The 21718-nt window shown below is 40.8% G+C and overlaps 1 protein-coding gene across 8 annotated transcripts in view; it reads right to left on the bottom strand.

Annotated features, from left to right (window-relative positions):
- The window catches only part of tjp1b (tight junction protein 1b), a 56892-nt gene extending 47722 nt beyond the window's left edge, over positions 1–9170 (bottom strand). For 7 of the 8 annotated variants that reach the window (XM_075470079.1, XM_075470081.1, XM_075470082.1 and 4 more), the window contains exon 1: positions 8652–9170. In XM_075470079.1, coding sequence (XP_075326194.1) covers positions 8652–8803 — 152 coding nt within the window. In that variant the 5' untranslated portion in view covers positions 8804–9170. The remainder of the gene's footprint in view (positions 1–8651) is intronic. The other variant, XM_075470086.1, reaches the window with a different exon arrangement.
- Positions 9171–21718: the final 12548 nt, after the last annotated feature.

The following is a 21718-nucleotide window of genomic DNA, read 5'->3' as shown; positions in this document are numbered from 1 at the left end:
CGCGTATAAGGGAGACAGAGAAACACAAGAGCACAACATCAGGACTCATAAGTACGCAACCAGCATTGGTTGTGTCACAGCACGACAAAGTGCCACAGGCAAGACCGAGGAGGACAAGGAAGAACATTGTGGTCACGTCTGTGCTTTTGAAAAGGCCGCAGTTACCCTCTGGATCAAATGGCATTTAAAGAAATCTATATTAAATGCCACTGGATTTAATTTCACAGAGGCACTGTAGGGGAGCCAATTCGGACCCAGGAAGCACTGCAGCCTTAAACACAGTGGGCTTGGGCAGATCTGGGCACCACAGCAGCCAACATGTAGCTGGGTCATGGAGAGATGTGGGGCTGACTTGTCACAGATACTCTCAAGAAATGTTGTACCCCTCATAAATGACATACTTAAACAGCACTGTTGGAACCCTGCTGATCACATTCAACCCTCCTGCTTCTCATTCCCTTTGTCTTTCTCGCCACTGAGTCTTAATCTATGTGTAATGTGTGATGCCACAACATGAACCCCACTGTGATTAACTACATTTAAATGAATTTGAATTAAATAGTGTTGCCCTCCAGCCAGGTTCATATCCTATATTTTTCTATTGTATGTTCTTTCAGTAGCACTTTTTTTGTGACTTTCTTTTCATTTAAGGCAAGTAATATGTAAACATTTTTAAGATAATGGCTGTATTACTTATATTTACTGTTGATAAATCAGTTACTTCATAAAAATAAATTAACTGTAGGGTAAACATAAGGTCAAAATCTCAGTGTTTATGTTGTACTTTTGAAGTGGAGGTTTAATCATCGTTAATCTGATGATAAACCACAGAGTCAAGAGGTGTGAATTTTCATAAATCTGGTTGGAACATTTAATTTAGGTCAGGTGATGGATTTTTAAGAGGACGAACAAATGCAGTCCTGATCGGCAAAATATTGTTTTTTCATCATTTTTAATTACCAGATAAAACATTAGTAAAAAGTATTTTAATCATTGATAATTAGTAATGACACATCAGTTACTGATTTGCCATAACAATTGTGTCAAGAAATGTACTGGTTTGAGCACATCAACGTTCTTATTATCTGGAAATGACAAATGAAAAGGATTTCTCTTCTTTTTTTCTCACAAATTTCTGCCATTTTATGGATTTTACAGATAAAATATCTACTTGAACAATTTAGCCCAAAGATGTACATTATCAACATATGTGTATATATTATCAACATATATATCAACACTTTGCTGTTACCCTATTTAGTATAGGTTCATTTGTTTCTCATGAATATAGAGAGCTCATACAGCTATTGTTACACAGTTTGATGCTGCTGTTACTGCCTCCTCTCTCCTCTGCTCTGCTCTTCGCTAACATAACATTAGATGTGAAAAAATTCTATCCGCACTGTGTGCCTCAGAGATGGTAGATACCCATTAGCATGCTGAACAGCAAGCCAGAGGAGCTCCCCGAGGTTTGAAGGCTCAGCATGGATACATAATGGGAGAAGAGGATGAACAAAGAAGGGTGGAAAGGGAAAGCCACATTCCGCTTTCCATCTGCAGTAATTCCACAGTTGCCCGAAGTGGACTGAGGGGCTTACTGGCTGGAAATGCAGGGTAAAAGCATTCAACAATATGTGCAGTCAATTATGACCGACCTCAGAATTGTTCTCATAAACAATTCAGCAAACATGACTAATGAGAAAAGCCGCTCGGACTGTAACACAGGTCTGGTGCAGTCCTGCGCAATCAGAGGTTCATTTCTTGGATGTTGATTCTGAAATGGATTTCAGCCAAAACACCTCGGGCCACAAAGGCACAACGTAACATAGTGCCAGCAACTGTGCCGACTCAGATATAACGTGCAGTGAATTATTTCTTCCTTTCTAACAAATCTGCAGGTATAATGCGTTTCACTGGAGATTTGTGGGAATATATAACACAGAGAGATTTAACAGCAGTGTCTCCTTTTCACTTCTCATATTTAGAAGCACATTTAAGACTACATATAGATGAGAGTCCAAATGTCTGCCAGAGTTATGGAAAGTCACGGGAATATTTAATGATTTTTAGACTCACGAAGGCAAAATTTAAAGGAACACATTACAGTCACAGTTTGTCGGCTTTCATTGTTTATTGACTGTCATTCTTGAAAGGGGCAGGTCTTAGGTTTCTTATAGATTCTCACCGTAGTCCAGATGACCACCTGACCCCTGCTTAACTGAGGGTTAGCCAAGAGAGAATGTTTTTGATTTATGTGTACTGTTAAATACTGACACTGTTATACTACATGGAGGCACGTTAACCCCCCAGGTGTAAATCATCAGTCTTATGTCAGGTGCTTTTTAGTTTTCTTGCAAAAGATAGCTATGAAAATGAAACCACTTCATACAGCATTTATGCATTTAATGGGAACCTGCAGCTACGTTAGAGTCAGCTGTTAGCTGTTCTAAACAATGCAGCCAGAGAGGACAGAATTATCAAACCTGAATCTCTCCAAATAAACAAGGGAAAAGTCCTGTCAGGATCACTATGTAAATACCGTACTTCATCTTGTTTGTATGATTTAATACAATAAGCCGTGCATGAGATTATTGCCCAGGGATGCACAGATATGTCGGCCTAACATCAGTATTGGCTCATTGACTGCAATCCGCCTATTGGCAAATAGGATAACATCAGGTGATAGCAGAGGTTGATATTTATCAGTTTGTCCAGAAAATGACTCAATTTATTTACATTTAATTATGTTTGGCACAAAGAAATATTGTTGTGCCAAATGAACACTGATAGGTGATTCAGCTGAGCATGATTTTCATTCATTTATTTTTTAAACTTTTCATGTGAAAGGTTATGAAAAAAATTGCTGTGTTTATTCAAAGGGAAGGCTGAAAAACTTTAAAGCTGCTCAGTTACTTTTTATTAATGCATAATTCACTGCTTCTCTTGCATTAAAAGATGAATAAATGCCAAAAACAATCGATATTGGCCATCGGCCATTGGACAAATTATTTTTAGTATTGGTGTCAGCTTGGAATTTCAAAATTAGTGCATCCCTAATTATTACTGTACATCTTGCTGCAGCCTCCTTAAGACTTGCTGTAAGAAATGCTTCAAGCAGTGACTCCCTATAAGCCACAGCTTTTCGAACACTTCAGCAACAGTAAAGAATAAATAAGCGTACACCCTACTTCCATTGCCCTTTATTCAGTAATTAAGGGTCAGATGGAAGCTATTTTTGAACTAGCCCTTCATTTCTATCTCAGCTACACACCTGTGAAGGTTGCTGTATCGTAGACAGCTGTTACAAACTAAAATATAAAACCCGTCGAGTACTAAAACCACCTTTGTGATAGTGCCCGCCACAGTGGGTGTCTCTAAGACTGCAGTTTGCCACGATGAAACACACACTCCGACTCACAATGTGAAAACAATACCAGCTCTTCCATCGGAAGTATTGACAAGCAGCTTTGTTACCTGGGCTTGTTTACAGTCTTTAAGGACAGGCTAGCTGACAAGCTGCTTTAGCAGGCGACACGTTAAGTGCACAGACACGAGGGTGGCATTGTTCTTCTCATCTAACGCTCAGTAAGGAAGCAAAGGGTTTCCTAAAAGTTGAATTATTGCTCTAATGAGTGTCTGTTCTCTGGCTGAGCTTCTTCTAAATGTACATGCACTCTATCACTGGAAGGACTGTACAGGATGTTCTCGTTTCATCTCCTCTGATGTCAGATAGCAGTGTGGAGGCTGACTTTTACCAATAATGGCCTTAGTAGCAGCCTCAGTGCTTTGTTAGCTGCTTTGTTTTAACAAGCAGGTTCAGCACTCACAGTGTGGCATGTTAACAAAACAAAAGGTGTCTGTTTGGCCCTGATATGATGAGTGTGTGAGAGTCTCGGAGAACAAAGAAAATCCACTTCAAAAGTTAATTGGATAAGATCAATGCCAAAGCCCCTGATGGCCAGATGACCACAACAGAGTAATATAATGTGGTTCACAGATAAGGTCGAGCAGATGCCTGCCATCATTACAAAGAGAGGACGGGGAACACACGCACATTGATCAGTTGCAGGCCTTTCTGCTGTCCCTCAGGCTGCCGGGAGGAGCCATCAGCTACGATTAGCTCAAGCAATAACGGCTGCAGGTCAATATGCAATGTTACGCTCCATTCCTCCTTTCTTGGCCAGTGCTAATACAATATCTAACAATAGGAGCAATCCTGGCCATTGTCTGCTACATACACACACACACACACACATACACACACACAGACCACACGTTAAGGCACACACTGTAAGGGCAGCAGATTAATTCTTTGCCACGAAAGGTGCAAGCGAAAATAAGATGAAGCATTACGTAAATGCAGCAGACTTGTTGTATTATCCCTGCAGGCATGCAACAGAGTGTAAAGTTCATTAAATCAGGTTAATACAAATCGTTGGCAGTGCGCAAGAAAGCAATGGGTTTTTAAGACTACAGGCAAGAAGGAACATCTGTGTGCAGCGACTAATCCTAATTTAGTGAGCGGCTGCTGCTATTCTGCCTTTATGAAAGCGAAGCGGAGCCGTTCCTCCTCTGAGGAGTGTGCACGTGGCACACACAATGCCCGGTAGGTGAATGGTGTTCGTGCTCAGGCAGAGCGGTGTGTAATCTCACCCCCCCCCCCACACACACACACACACACACACACACACTGTGAGATCAGCAACACAGGAAAGCAGCTCTGATCGTTTGACCAGAAACAGGTCAGAATTAATGCTGCAATTACTGAGGAAGCAACCCAAAATAGGATAGAAAACCATTAAAAAACATTTTCTATTATCACAAAAGCAATTGCTTCTTTTTTCAATTCAGACTCATGGTATCCTGTCTTTTATCAGTGCAAAAAAATAAAAGTTTACATGAAATGGGCTGCTATTGGTGGTGGCTTTTCAAATCCATATGGGGAAGAATTATGGAGCTGACAAAAAAACCCAATCTTTTTATTTAGTGGGTTAAGATTTTTCATTTCAACAGATTATATTGATTTTTCTAAATTTGATAGCTTTTCCCATGAAGTAAAGACTTCTGATAAATGCTGAGATATCTTCAAACGTTATAGTCATTCCGGTTATATCCAAACGTAAAGCAGCAAATGCAGAAAAAAAAGTACATTTCTTCAAAACAGCATCAAGAATGTATTTGTATATGAACACAGTGTTAATGAGTAGAACAGTTTTGAGTTTAAAGGTCCCATTAATCAACTTATCAATGTGTATTTGGTGAAAAAGGCTAAATTGTGTAAATGTCTTTCTCTGAACTCCTCGCAGAGAGATGTGGAACAGCTCCTGAGACAGTAATTCCAGCTTTTAAAAGTGCATAAATGAGACAACTGGGCTTTGCATGATCAATAAAGGTGTTTTTTTATGAGTCGTGTCTTCTGGTTAATAAGAAATTTCTTGTGTGTGTGCTAGATCTGATGAATTTAATTTAAGGCAGAATCTGGCCTGTCCAACTTAAAACTCATTCAACAGCTGTATTTTTCCATTATTTAGATAATCAGTTGACACTGCCATTGATGAAGTAAACAGTTAACCCGCCCTATAGTCAGAGAAATTGTGTTTACAAGGTGTTTGGGAACAGAAAAACGTCTCTGAAAATTCAACACAATCTCACAAGATCACTGTGCACCTGGTGATATCAGCTTAGAATAACTACAACTTAACAGAAAAGGTAAACTTCTCTTATGGTCACTACTATTACTGTTTCTGTAGCTACTATTTATGAAGCTACAACGATTCCACTGCTCCTTCACCATATGAATCATGGTAATTAAGACAAAGACAATTAAGCTGCGTGTATGCGTATACTTTGTCAAACCCATGTGGTTTGATTTTATATGTTTTTAGATAGCGCTGTGTTATGCTCTTGAGTACATAAAGGATAAGAAATGCACTGCAGGTGCTGATGTTTCATCACACCACTGTCAAGTCTTAATGTTAAATATGCACTAGTTCTGTCTGTGTTTGCTATAAAAACACAACAGGCAGCATTTTACAAAGGTTTCCAAGCATTGCACATTCAGTACGAAAAAAAAAAAAATACTAATATGACAAAAATAGCCTTGTACTAATGTTACCAAAATGTATGTAACATTTGTTGTGCTTCAACTCTGTTTTTTGACAATATCTTGGTAAGAATTAAAACAACCACCCCCACCCTCGCGCCAGATCCATTCCAATCCACCATTAATATTTAATTTAGGACTATCATATGGTAAAATATCACTGCACGTACAAACAAAAAAAACCCAAAACAGTGGAAGATCAAGGAAGTCGTGTAGAACGAGTTCAAACGAGTTTAACTGCAACATTTCTGTTCTAACAGATTTGGTGGACGAGCAGCTGAGAATCTTCAGAACATTAACAATTTACAAGAGCTGCTCTTTACTCCCTGGTTTAGATTAGGGGTGGAAGTAAAAGAAACAATGTTGTTTCTTTAGAATGAATCAAATCTCACTCTCGTCGAGCAACAAGGATGAGAAACTCACTGTGCCTTGAAATTCCCAGAGAAGGGTTTTATCTGTGCAGCTTAACGTGGTTCACCACGACCTTCTGACTATGCAGCTGTTACTGACACACTTTTTGAATTCTCTTTGATACATTCTTCCTCTTTTCTGACATCCATGTGCCTCATAGTGAAATTGGCACAAATACAAATTAACAGTCGGTTGAAACTTGACACAGGCAGGTAATTCATCATAGTTCATTCCTCACTGAGTTTGCAGTGTCTTTTGTCAAAGATCAAATATTATGTTCTTGCTAAATAATTGTAATGGGATTGAATTATAAATTGATAAATAGCAATGATGGCTTGAAAGAAATTAAAGTACAAGACAATGAAAAATCCAAAATGTACCAATCCATAAGTATGTGCTGTAAAATGGCAGGTATTGTCCTTTGAAACAAAGTTCTAAAAAACAAAGGTTAGTTTTTCTGAAGGCTTAAACGGTTATTTGATGCATTAAACAATGACAAAGGTTACTGCTCTTCACTCAACGGGTAATAATTATTCGACTTAATTAGGAAAGGGAAGGCTGCTTTAACTTTCTTGTTTAACTTTTACGCCAAGCTTGCGCCTTTTGTATCAGTTGAAACAAGAGGCTGAAAAATGCAGATGTAAGTAGGTAAACAACAATAACAGATGAAACACCAAAGGGGCCATCGTTCCCTGTGAAATCCCTTATCTTCTCCACGGGGGTCAATTAGGATAATAAGAAGATGACTAAGGAATATGATTATCCAAAGTCACTGAGAAGTAATGAGCTGCATGTGATAAGCCTGTGACCCCTGCTGAGGTTACAGCAGCACTTTGACTTCAGTGGCTCAGAGCATTTAGAAGGGATGGCAGTCGGACTCTTACAGTTACCAGTTACAGGAAAACCTTATCACACCACAAGAAAAAAAACATTGTGTACAATTTTAGATGTCCTAAAAATCATGCTATGGGGGTGATGGTGTGTGTGTTTGTACGGCCCTTTTCATAATGATTATCTGTCTTTATGGGCGATGCTCGGAGATATCCAGCTTTATGCGTGTTTTGTCCTTTCTTCACTCACAGAAACGATTTAGGTTAAAGAAGCCACGATAATGGTTAAGCTTCTCACACACAACAAAGACACACCGCTGCGATCCACAGTGTCCGATACATTTATAAGTCGCTATCAGGGCACCAATGAGCCCATTGACTCCTAATTAACCATCTTTGCTTTCAAACAAGATAGTAATCCAGCTGTAATTAGGGATACTGTCACACAAATGTTGCGGCCCCGACAGCAATCTGCTTAGATGGAGGAAGAGGATTGAAATGAAGGCTTGCCTTGAAGTAAACAAATGAATTGGGCAGCAGCAGGAGAAAGGCAGAAAGTGAGAGGTGGTCACTGCAATATAGTGGAGCACACAGAGTAATGAGGACACAGAGAAGATGGATAGACAGGACACAAACACATGCTGAGAGTAGAGTATGGATACACAATGTTTAATAGACATGGCAATGAGAGGTGTACAGAGGCCTGCAGCACAGGTAATAAAAACAGGAGAGGATCACGTTTCATGCTTTACATTTTATTAATCAGTTTCAGCACAGCGACCAGAGAGGAGTTAAGGCTGAAGAGTGATGGTTTACCACATGGTTAGCTTGATGATTGCACTTCCAGTGACAGCAGCAGTGCAGTGGAGGCTGGACAGAGCATTAAAGCACATGAAGTTAAAGGCAAAGAAACAATAATGAGGCTATGACATCATTCTACGCATTCAACTTTACAAACTAATGGAGAGGAAGGACATGATTTGATCCACTTGTCTTTGCACGCGCGCACACAGACAGGCACGCACGCACGCACGCACACACACAAACTCCCAGCATGCGGAGTAGTTGCCTTACCTACTGTGTGCACCGAACACAGTAGGGTCTGTGATGATTGCAACATGGTGCAGACTGGCCGCAGTGGCTGACAGGAGTATTATGTCATTTCGGAGGGTGAGCCGGGTGCATTTTGACTCATCATTTGACGAGACGTACGTGGGAGGCGACGGCTCGGTTCATCGCAGCCCCCCTGTTCTCCCAACCTGCATCACATCATCATCACCATCATCCGCACCAAGATTGATACTCACCACATACGCTTCCTAGGTGGAAGACAATGTTCTTTGTTGGAGGCGGTCACCCCCAGAGCCAGCTGCATAACAGTAATGTATTTCTGGTAATTCACCATGGTACTGTCCACCGCTACTAAAAATCCAACCCAAAGAAAAGCACAGGTGATCATATATTTCTTTATTCCTTGGCATCCGCCTGCGCTGCGTCTTCCATGCTCAGCATCACAACGCCATTTCCAGCGCTGAAGGACTGACAGTGAAAACACTCCCCAAGGAGCTGAGCGAAAGGTGCCGTACCGCTGCGACCCATGTCTGCAATGACACCCTGACCGTGTTTTAGCGCTCGCAAAGAGATCGCCGATCCATTCGATGTGTAACTGATCAGAGTTACTATTTTTTTTCCTTTTTAAAAAATAATCAACACGGTCAGGAATTGGACATTATCTCCTTCCTCCTGCCTCCTCCCTCCTATCCAGGGTTGGAAACACTCTCTTAAAAACGCTGCAGCGTCCAGGCGTCCGTGTGTGTGAGGTAGGGGAGAGTGTGTGCGTGTGTGTGTGTGCACGGTGTAGTCAGAGGGGAGCGACTTGGAGGGAGGAGAGGAGGGAAAAGGTAGGGAGGGAGGGAGGGAGGGGAGGGATGGAGAGGTGTTCCGAGAGACTGATTCATTTAAAGATGCTCAGTTGTAGTATCAGTTTATGACGCCAAAAGTTAGTCAAAAATTACACGTCGGCTTGCTTTCGGAGAAAGTCGACTGTCTTTGTGTTATGTAATACTTCCGGGATGCAGCGATGATTTACAGGGGCGTAGCTCGAAACTCAGATCTCCCTGAGCCCCACACCCTTTCCTTGAGAAATGAATGACTGTTGAATTCCATTTGGGGTCTTGCTGTCCTATCCTCGTATAAATAAACGAATAAAAAAATGAATAGACAACTTGCACATTTGGAGGACTTAGCAAGCAAAAAAAAGAAGAAAAAAAAAGAAAAGAAAAACGCAACCAATTGGAATAAAACTGGTTTAACTGGATACATAAACAGGTAAAATCAAGCCTTCACACATGAAAACCAGTGCATGGAAACATCAGGTTGTGTTAGAGGTAAGCAGACTGCACTTGCTCACTGCTTTTCAGGGGAATTACTAGACGTAAAGCTCCACGGGGACACGGACTGATTACGTGAATCACATACATTTCCTCCTGAATGCCTGTTTTGCTGTTTGAGGCTCCCTTGCTTGACCCGTACCTCTGCCACATTAATACTGCCGCTAAAACTGAAACAGATTGTAAAGCTTAAAAAAATACAATAAAATCCTTTCTAAAAACAATTATATCAGCATAAATTCAGTGCTTTCAGATCAAACAGCTCGAAGGGCTCTGTGAGTGTCGTGGGGACTGGAGAGCTCTCTGAAGGATAAGATACCTTGAAGGACTTTTTCTCTGGTTGCAATCGCAGTGCAGATGCAGAGCGCGGATTGAAGTGAAAATCCTGTTATGATTCCTTCATCATTTACAGGCTATAATAATCCTGGGCTTCACTGATTCATTCATTGCTCTATGGTTTTGTTAAGTTTTTTTTCTGTTGTTTATTCGGACGAATTTGCACTGATCTTTTCTTCTTGTTTTTTTTTTCTCTGAAATGTCAGATTTCAGGATTGCATTTGTACATCAAACCAGTTGCAGTATGTGCTTAGGTCGTGTGGACCAACCACAGTACCGTTGTGTCACAGAAGGTTCCCCTCATGTGGGGAAAGAGGTTACTCTAAAGTAGGAGCTAAAAAAGACCCTATAAAAGACGTTCAATAAACTGTGAACAGCTGCAGCTCCTGTGGTGTGCATGTAAAAAAGAGGGGGAGATCATCCAATAGTTATAAGAAGCATGAAAACGTTCCATCCATAAAGAGCCTCCTTGGGTTGTCAGCATTTTTTTTGTTGGCACAAAAGTCTTGCATATGCAAATCGGAGTAATTCAACTGCTGCCAATTTGACAATGTATCCATTATAGTGAAAATCAATTAGGATAAGGATAATTTACAAAAGGCCAAAACAATAATTTGTGACCTCAGTAAAGTAGTAACTTAAAAGTAAACACAGTATTCCTCAATATTTTTAGAATGCCTCTCACGCCCCACACCTCATCCCATTCCTGTTGTGTTGTCATACCCCAGTTTTGATTTCTGCTTCACTCTCCTGCTGTTATATTCATCACTGTGCGTGCACTGTGGACATGCACCAGAAAGTTGTTCATTACATTGCAGCCACACTACAAGATGTGCACCTATAAAATGAATTAAAAAGATGCACATAAAGCTTCAGTCTCAGTACTGAAGCCACTGCAGAAGAAATTGAAGTTGCAATGTCACTGGAGGCCAGCGGGGGCTTATTTCAAATCATCCATGAGCCATAGATTATTTGAAGACTCACTTAAAGAAGTCATTACACTCTCCCCGTAATAAATTATGTTGCATTCAGCGAATGTCACCCCTTCTGATAAGTGGAGCTGATGGTGTATCTCTAAATAGTTCCACAATTATGCTAACCCTGAAAGATTAGTGTTTAGATGCGTGACTGGCATACTGGTGAGTTGGAGTGATTAAAAAACTTTGCTGCTTTTCTGAGAACAATAATCATTTGTCCACAGATGTGTAGTTAATGCAACGCGACTAAGTTATCTAAGTCTGAGTTCCCAGAGTCCAACAAAAGCATCCATCTATTTTACATACACTCTTCATCCTATTCAAGAGCTATTCCCAGCAACCATTGGGAAAGAGGCAGTGCACTCGCTGAAAAGGTCACCAGTCCATCACAGAGAGAACACTCAGACAAAAGAGACAAACAACCATGTACATTCACATACGCTGATCCGGAGAACACCGGAGTAACCCAGGGAGAACATACAAGCATGCAAACTCCACACGGAAAGCCTTTACTGAGATTTGAACCACCCCACCACTGTGCATCCCCCAAAAAAGCCCAAAAAGCCAAAGTTCACTGCGGTTGTGCAGGAAAAATAAATGTCATAAACGGCGGGCAGTATCTGAGCGATTTAAAATAATGATAATAATTAAATAAAGTAATCAAATCAGTCCAAAACACCGACTCTGTACTGTGATGTGGTCAGTCTTTTTCCGACATAGGTGTTGGTTTAGTGCTGATGACCATTCATGTGAGACATGAAAAACAGGAGATGTTACCAGGAACAGTTGTCATTCAATTTGAACGGTAGACACAGATAATCTGCATCCAAGGCACTGTTTGAGTCAACTCTGGGAAAACTGATTTTGACAGAACGAGTTCAGAAATGAGCCAGGTAAATATTACCGATGCTTCATTATAAAGCACACTCGGTATGAAATATGCACGCATGGAGAAAATCAGGATCTGCTCATCACATATTAACCGCTGATCATCAGGCAGAAATATCATTCATTCAACCGGATTCATTTTCATCAGACTTATTCTCTGGAAACAACTTGTGTATTTTTCATGCTAAAGGGACGTATTATTTTACACAGCTATCACAGCCATTCAAAGAGATTTTTCTTTTTTGTCTCCTTGATTGTTTGGCTTACATCGGGAGATTTGGGATGTGTTGAAAGCTCTGGATGTTTGTTATATCAGGGATGTCAAACATATTTCACCCAATATCCAAAAGAACAACAGTGTTGTTTGAAGGTCACAACACTACATTTAGTCTTTCTAAGTATTTCACTACTTCAGTCTAATTATTTTTTAAGATTAAGATAAGTACTTGATTTTTACCACAGAACATGTGTGTCTCCGTCCAGCTGTTGACTATACACTGACTTGGAGTTTGATAAAAAATCCAAGAAGGTGTGGTACACAGCAGCTCTGCCTCAGTGGACGGTGCCTGTACCACCTGTCATTAGCAGCAGACAGAGGCTGGTGTGGGTTGTTTTTCAGTCAATAGACTGACACACTGGTGCCTTTCTGAGCTTCAGAGTAAGTTGATTAGTCTGGACTTTGAGGTCTTAGAGAAGTGAGCCGCTTTCTCACCTGAGTTGGAGAAGAGTACTTCTCACTCTCACTAGACAGACCAGACAGATTTAAACAAAGATGTTTGTCTGTGAGCAAAACAACCCTACGATAGAGAAACTACTGTAGATGATATAAGCATATCATACAGTATATAAGCATTTATCATACAGCTACACAGACTGAGTTGAACAAAGACAGACTTTAATACTGTTTTATCCAACAGGCCAGACAATGTGGAACTCTTATTATTCGCATATCAACTACATGTGTGAATACACAGAATATGCTTCTCTAAAAACGAAACAGTTTGCTTCATTTTGTACGAAGACTTAAAACTATGATAAATGTCACTGATAAAAAAAAAAAAACAACAGTGTTTTTATATGTGAAGTATTTTAGTAATCATGGCATTTATAACAAGGCTGGTGTACAGTAATACACTAAAATGAACATCAAGCCCTCTCTGAAATGTAAATCAGCTCTTTTTGTGGTTGCCAGCAGGTTACTTCTGGGTGACTGGAAGCAGAAAAGCCTTTGGGGCATTAGAGGAACCTAAATTCATCCACTGCTCATTTGCTCAAAAACTCTTTCATCCAGTACCTGCTGATGACATAGCCAAGATCAAATGTTATCCGTGCCGACATTTTAAAAAATGCTTTCAGTTTTTTTTTAAAAAGTGTAAAAATGATGTTACCGCAAGAGCCACAACAGAGAGCGATTAAAGACATAAAGGACAGTGATATACTGAAGAAGTCAAGCACACTTGGTGATTAAAATCATCCTACAAAGTTGGATGACCCGACTTCCAGAGTGCAACCTTTCCACAGCCTGAAGTCCAGGACGGTAAATTCGCAGTCTCCTCACATTATTGATCTTTTACATGGTTCAAGAAGCAGGACTCGCTCTCAAAGCCTGAAGAGCCTGATGTGGACATTAGACATTAATGGCTCACTGATAGAGTCGACTCTTGGTTAAGATAATTAACCGTACAGATGAGGAGGATCTTGTGTTGAATGCTGAATTTTATTGGAAGCCAGTAACATGAGAGTGATAAGAATTCTTCAGAAGTAATCCTGTTGTGCAGTCTCAGCCTAGTTGTAACTGAGTAGCACTGTTTTGAATCAATGTTGAAATTTGATTATTTTGAAATTTTGTACAATAAAACCTCGCTCCGTATTTAGACTATGACGGAGAACTACATCTTTCCACATAGGAAACTGCTATATAAAGTCCCGGCTACACACTGCCAGTAATGTTTCTGTTAGTGGCATCTTGAACCCTGTCAACAGTTAACTAATGCACTGCTAATGAAATCATCAGAGCCCTCCAACAAACCTACCAGCAAAGCACTATGTCTCCTCCCATTAACTAGGACGCCACTGAGATAACGCTGCTGACAAATAAGACACAGCAGCCATTAAGTCTATGGGGAAACTGCTCGGGATTACCAAAGCCTGCCTGGTAATGTCTCTTTCTGTCTGTCTCTGGCTTTCATTCACATGCACATATTGTGGGGCGTGTGCATGGAAACCAGTGGTAGTGTGTCAGTGGGGAAGCACGGACAAAGGAGTGGGTCAGTGGCTGTGCTGCAGTCTGAAGCCCACTGCATATCCATGCACACTCCACTGCAGCACTTTGATTTCACATTGGCATCCCCCCCTCTGCATCTCCACAGTAATGGCTCAGAGCAGCCTGCCCCATCATTACCCTTCTCACATGAGAACCCACTGCTGACATCTTTTATTGTAAGCCGCACACTCACATTTACACACGCCGACGGCAGCAAGCTCATTCAGACACGCTCAGGCACACGTGTGCGCTAATAACACACTAAAGTACTTTATTTTAGAACGAAAATAGGACAGATGGGGCTGCCCTTCTTTCTTGTGTCCTCAGACTTGCTTGTCCACTTTATCCCGTACAGCAAAAATCAAAGCTGGTTTGTAGGACTCGGAGGCTGCTCCCAGTGGAGACAAACCTGGACGAAAGCCCCAAGAACCACTGACTGCTGTAACGCTGTGATTTATTGCTTTTGCGCTGAACAAAGAGGAGTTCACGGAGAAAGTCCTCTTCACATGAATGCACTGCACCAAGAAGACCAAGAGTAATGAAACACGCACACGCACAGTCACACCTCAGTGCTGTCGCAGTGCTTTCTCTCTATGTGCTGTGAGGTGAGTCATCAGCACAGAGTAGCATAACCTCCCAGCTCCAGCTAATCTCTCCTCCTCCTCCACCTCCTCTTCAACCTGCCAGCATCTCATTTTCTTCACTTATAGATGAAGGGATGGTGACTTACATCACCACAGTGGCTTCTCAAATGCATGCAAGGCCTCAGATCCGAACCAAGCCTGGTGATCTTCTTAAGTGTCTGCACAATCATGCATTTATTCCACCTAAATCAGCACTCCTAAATGTGTGCCCAGAAAATCCTTTGCATGTTCAGACTGAAATGATTGCTCGAGAGGTTTTGTAACTTAGTTTCAAACAGAACATCAGTCCCTTGTAAAGAATCTGGCAGCCAGCAGGCCTTAGACAGATACCCAGAGATGTGATTAAATGCTGAACACTCACTCCCCGTCAGCAAGATACTGACCAGAGGCGGACACGAAAAGCCAAACTAATAAACACAGTGCCTCTTTGAACTGCACACAGCTGACAATCAGCCTGCTCTTCCACTGTGGCTCAGGAAAAGAGGGACTTTGTTTAAAGATGCAGTTCAGACAGGAGAAACATGCTGGCTGCCTCAACATTCAAAACAAGCCAACATGCTTCACTCTGTCATACAAATATTCATGCTGGCACACAGTTGTTGAAGCAAAGCTTCCATTACTTAAGGCGGTCTCTGTCCTAATTCTCCTCAGAGTGAATAAACAAAAGATTATGCCATTTTTATCTCTTTATAAATTGAGCGATTATCGCCAGACATTTGACCCCTTGTCTTGATAAAAGTGTGTATTAGCAGTGGACACACTAACAGCATTTCACGGATACATTAAAAACACTAGAGCAACAAAAACAATCCCCCTCATGTTCACACAAATGTAAAGGGTGTCCCAGCCCAGGTTGCATCATCACATACAGCTACACCCAAGAGAGTAGCTGTTTGTAACGATCAAAATATGTAACAACGTAATGATGACATCAAATTTTAAGAAGACTTACATTGCCTTGTGATCGTGCTGCTCCTGTTGAGGCTCTGTGACCATTCTGGCAGTGTGTGCTGCTATGCTTTGTTGTGTGTGTTGGTTTATTTCTGTCAGCCTGTCTGTTTCTGTGTGCATGTGCGAGTCACTACCCAGGGCCAGACCACTGGGATAGCTGTCTCTATGCTGACTTAGCTGTCATACATTAAAAAGGCCTCCTTAACGGTCTAGAGAGCATATCAACTTGTCTGTCCTCATATTTCAGGCATCACATCTGAGCACAATCCTCCCAGTACATGCATACATCCATACCTACACACACACACACACACACACACATATATACTGTATATATATACATATATGTCCCCAGCCTCTGATTTAGTTTAGCCAGGGGTACTCCTGATAGCCACATACATCCCCCCCAGACAGTCACTCAGTCATGACGCATTCAGAGGGGAAAAAGCCTGACACACAGTGACAGCAACCTCACACACTCCTCTGGTCCTCCTTCAAACGATAAACTCAGCAAATATAATTTTATGCTCCTCTGTTATGCTGTTTCATTTATAGTAGTTCAGCAATCTTCTCACTGCCCCACGGCAAACATTATTCTTTAAAATATTCCCTCATATCATGGTGCACCACGTTTTTGCTTAAGTTGACAGCAATGTTTAACTAAGCAGATAAAAATCTGGTGCTCAGTAGGGTTGAGATTTGGTGGCTGCAGCATATACAGTACCTCGTGGGATTTTATCACCTTAATAGGTCCTCATGACAAATATGGACGCATCTATATTTAAGCATCCGACGACTCTAAAAAATGCAAATACAATCACTTGTAAATGTTTAGACCGTATTTTTTAAATGACAATAGTGCAAAGTCAACAAATCAGAAGTTGAAACCTATAAATGTTTTTTGCTAAAAAATATGCTCATATATATATATATAATTTTGGAATATACGACGTTTGGAATATATGCTGGATTTTGGATGTAGAACTCATCTGAGGTTTCCATCGTTTTAAGAAGAAGAAGAGGTTGAAAGAATTCTGTAAGAATTTTGGAAATCAGGTGGCAATTGCTGTAGTTATGAAACAGCACCGTTTCATTCCCTTTCCTTTCCTTTTTTCTTTTCCCTTTATGTTTTCAGGTCTGGTCCACAGGCAGGCCAGTCCGAGACCCTCCACCACAAAGCCACGTTGTTCTAGTATATGTGTTGTGCGGTTTAACATTGTCTTGCTAAACGGCACAACACGTGCAATGCTAAAGTCATTCTTTCCCTGAAAAAGACATCATCTGACTGGCAGCATGTGCAGCTCTAAAACCTCAATCTATATAGTTCAACATTCATAGTGACTGCATAGATATTTCCTATCTCATGTGAAATAATGCGCCCTGATGGCATCACAGTTACTGGCTTTTTAAAACAAGCTGGATCGTCTCTCCGTTCTTTAGCTTGAAACACAGAGCTCAAATCCCACCTCAGTCCATCTTAAACGAGACCAGAAAAAGTGCAGTATTTCTGGATCTTCTTTATGAATTCCTTTGCCTTCATGGCAGCGTTTTCATTTTCATTTTCTGGATGCAATCACTGACAAGGATTTTTCAGAAACGTTCCTGAGCCCTTGCAGTGATTTCCAATACAGCATCATGTCTGTGTTCACAGCACTGCTCCTGAGGAACCAAACTCCTTTTTACCGACACAGCCTCCTCATCTTTCTTTTGAAAGACTCAGCCTCTGTGGGACGCTCTTTTTTTTACACAGACGTGTCACTGGCTTCTTCCCAATTAATCATGTAAGTTATGAGAAGTTTTCGTGTTGCACATTTCCAAGTCATCTTGTTGGAACTTTTTTCAAAGTGTGTCACTGGCATCAAATTGACAATGAGAGCGCAGTTTTCAAGAAACAGTCCATTTTCTCAGTTTCAACATTTGATACGGTGTCCTTGTATTGTTTTTAATTTAGATATAAGTTTTAAATTATCAATATGGATTTCTGTTAAACCCAGGCTGTGGGATTGCCATCGTTGGGCTCATAATCTTTTTGAAACGTTTTGAAATAAAAGTTTAATGTACATCTAGGCCGTAAACAGAGAAAAAGCAGCTCATAAAACATCATGTGATTCGGCAGAAATTTCCTAAGATAGCAGTGATTTGAACGGTGTCTCACCTGGAGTCAAACACACGGTTGGTGTACACGGGAGGGGAACATTGAGGTTGCTCTCCTGGACTGTTCGGGGGCACAGTGAGGCCCACTTTTCTGCCCCATCCTGGGACACCATCTGTGGGAACAGATGAATAATTTAGCCCCTTTTTACAGCTCTGATCATTTACACCTCCTCCTCTCTGTCTGGCTGAGCTGCAGGAGGATTCACAAGTTCTTAACTGCAGGATATTAGCCACACATAAAGAAGACACTCACTCAGCTCTAAATGTGAGTTCAAGAGAACACTCAGTTTTATGTAAATGCGAGTGAAGTATATTGATCTGAAATGGTGCAAAATGCAGCCACGTTGTGACCATATGTTGTCGGAGGCTAGTTAGGAATGATGGTGGCTCAGTAATCCCCTCAGCCACACAGATTTAAGAAGCTATTTATGCTGGCTATTAGTCTGTGGCTCCGGCTTACTACAGAGTAGTTTCCCTCTCTTTCTATTGTTTTTGTTTTCTTTCAATTTTTCAGAGTAAATTCGCTGCAACCCAGTATGGGTGAAAATATTGAACATATAAGTGGAAAGCTGCAACAGGTGAATGAAATGTAACTTGGCTTTTTGAAATTCGGAGATGTTTCAAAATTCACAACAGCACCAGACAATCCTTTGTTTTTGTGTTGGTCATTGCTGTAATTACTGGTTAATGGGCGTACCTTCTCCATCCAACAGAAAGCAGGTGAGCAGGTAGGGACACACCTCCTCCAAAACAGAGCAGAATGAGCAGAAAGCATCAGGCCCCTTGGAAGACAGTTGGTCCAGAAACACCTCTGTCCGTCTCCTTTTGGACTCCTGCTCCAGTATTTCCTTGTACTCCACTAGTGAGAAAACCCTATCGTACACCAGGTAGGGAAGCACAGTGTTGACATCCAGCTCACTCAGGATCAGTTGCCGGTGCTCTTTGAGGATCTTAGCTGCCCATCTCTTCTTCTTCCTGGAGCATGGCCTCCTGCCAGACCTCTGCCGCTGCCTCTTTTGCTTCCTCACAAACCACTTCTTGGTGCCGCTGCCGAACATCTTCAACTTAAAGAAACCCACCAAAACTTCTTCTGCAGCTCTGTCAACACAGTTCCCAAAGGAGGGGAGGTGCATATTTCGTGCCAGAAAAAAGACTATGCCACATATTTCTCTGAGCCTCCCTTTGTTGTTGTCTGAGTCGTTTATCTGGGGCAAGAAGAGACTATCTGGACAGTAGCTGATTTCTAGTTAGGTACTTAGTGACTCTAAGTAGATTAACAGCCGCTTAAGTTCACCGATGCACACTGTTCACCACTGCTCAGACATCCTCAACGTGTCTTGCATTACCTTTCCTGTCTTGTCAAACATTTAGAAAAGTAGTCATTTAATTGCAATATTTTTAAAAATAATGTGCCCAACTATTTTTTCTCATCAGCTACTTCCTTGAGGATAATTCAGAGCAAACATGACAAAGAAATCCAGTTATTTGGGGTAGTGCTGACTAGCCCAAAAAACTCCAAGGACTTGAAACAGGGCTGGTGAGATGCAAGTCATCCACTCATTGTGGATCATTTGTGTAAAGTGAATGAGACTTACAGAAAAGCTGCATCCTGAGCAAGAAAATTGCAGCATTCATCAGGCCACTGATCAACACTCCAACACCTCACCTTCCCGCTTTTTTGTTGTGAATGTGACACCTGATTAAATTAAGAGTAAAACACTTGGTCATGTGCAGTGACCTGTAACATTTAAATATAATGCCTGCACCGAGGAGAAGCATAAACGTATAATTGGTTTTAACAAGGGCGTTTAAAGGGGAGCTTGATGTATTGTACTGAAAATCTATAAAATAGAGTAATGCAGCACAAACCAATATGACCTTGAATCACATTTTATCCAGATGCTGTGTGAAAGAATTGAGGGCAGACTGCTCTTTACCAGAAGAGGGTGCCATCAGCGGGTAAAAGTGTATTTATTTCTAAAATAAATGTATCACTCGCAGTACTATTTCTGTGTGCAATGTGTGGAAATGTGGAGGTTTGCAGTCAGACTGATCACAAACGATCTTATGGCTTTTTACGATTTGCTGTATTTCTTTTTCTTTTCTCCTCAAAGAATTTCTGTGAAACGTCTTGAAAAAATTTCAACATTTTCCGCTGAAACAAATGAGAAGTAGATGCTTTTAAAATCAAAATTTTAGTTACATCGAGACTGGTGTAAGAGAACCAAATGATGTCAGACAACAGTCTCAGGAGTTTTCCACAAACAGTAGTGCTGCAGTGGAGGGGGCAACATGACGAAGATGTGATGTACTCTTAAGTGTTTTACTTTGCGAAATACACACTTACTTTGATTTACTGTAGCTTTATCTAAGCTACGCGGGCTGAAATGATGAGTGCAACAGTGTGGCTGTTTTCAGCAACATTAACCTACATATTGGCTCAGATAAATTTCCTCATCTGCTGTTGATTGTGGCTATAAAATACATTCTTGTGTTCATTATAATTCATGTTTTCCCATTTACGGTCTGCTCATCTCTGTCGGTGCTCGGCAAGGATATATAAATCAAGAGAAAAAGGATAGTTTGTAATGTCAAAGCCACTTATCTTATTGCCAAACAATTATTTACCCCTGCAAGTAACACTTGTAATGTGTGTATGTTTTGTACAGTGGGAATATCACAAAACAGTTGCTTGATATCATAGTTTGATAATATCAGGAGACTGATATTACATCCTGAAAGGCTCAACTCATTACAGATTTTTTTAAACAAAGCGAAATCTGTTGATTTTTACTGATGTGTTTATTTGTTCCTTCAGACAATCCTCGTGACATGGCCCTTTGTGTCATAGTTATCAAAAGTGGAGCATATTTTGAAAACCACAAAGAAACAAATTCTCAGAACAATGGATTCATTTTCATTTACATTTTCTTCAAGGAAATATTTTAATTGAACTGGAAAGGCCATTATATATTCACCTGTCAACCAAAGATAAGCAAAAGAAGCACAAAGAGGTGAAAACAACCAGCCGAGCCCATATGGACACATGCGAACGCAACACGTGTCGATTCTACAAATCCTGGTCTGTTTTTAAGTCTCACGCAGCACTGAGAATCCAGCTGTTTGAAGTCGTTTGCAACAAAAGGTGGAGCAGGATGAAACTTGATTAAGATGTCTTAAGTTAAGTCATGGCACAGAAAACAACAGGTTTGACAATAAATAAAGAAAAAGCCGAGTGTGGAATTAGGAAGACATGCGATCCTGACTAAAGCGGTCCATCTGTTGGCCTTGTGACATGAAGACATCAGTTGATCCTGCTCCCAGATATGAGACTATAAAAGCAGGGTTGTTAAAATAAAATAAGAAAGCTTAGTCCTCCTTCATTTGTGCTGCTGGGGTAAGCATCTAATGACAAAGACTCTTAACCACAAGTGCTCCAGAGGAGCTCTCAGTGGCCTGCAGATCAAAGGATAATTGCCAGGTCTCTCAGTGAATGAGCAATTTTTCATCCTACTCAAAAAGGTTGACTAGAGACTGATATAAATGAGTGCATAGACCCATTTTTTCCCTTATCTGAATTGTACGTGATAAGCAAACAAATCTGTGCGGGCTGTTTGAAAAGCAGTGAACCATTCACTGCGTCGAACAAATATTTATCTTGTGAATGTGTGTTCAGTTTGTTTTAAAGGTCAACAAGAGCTGAAAGTGCTCAATTCAAATAATCATGTGGCATCAAAAAAAGAAAACAATGCAACTCCTTGAGGAAAATTA

The sequence above is a fragment of the Odontesthes bonariensis genome, chromosome 7 (genome assembly GCF_027942865.1).
Source record: "Odontesthes bonariensis isolate fOdoBon6 chromosome 7, fOdoBon6.hap1, whole genome shotgun sequence".
Taxonomy (NCBI): domain Eukaryota; kingdom Metazoa; phylum Chordata; class Actinopteri; order Atheriniformes; family Atherinopsidae; genus Odontesthes; species Odontesthes bonariensis.
The sequence above is the reverse complement of the archived record's forward strand: the minus strand, read 5'-3'. Positions and strand labels throughout refer to the sequence as shown.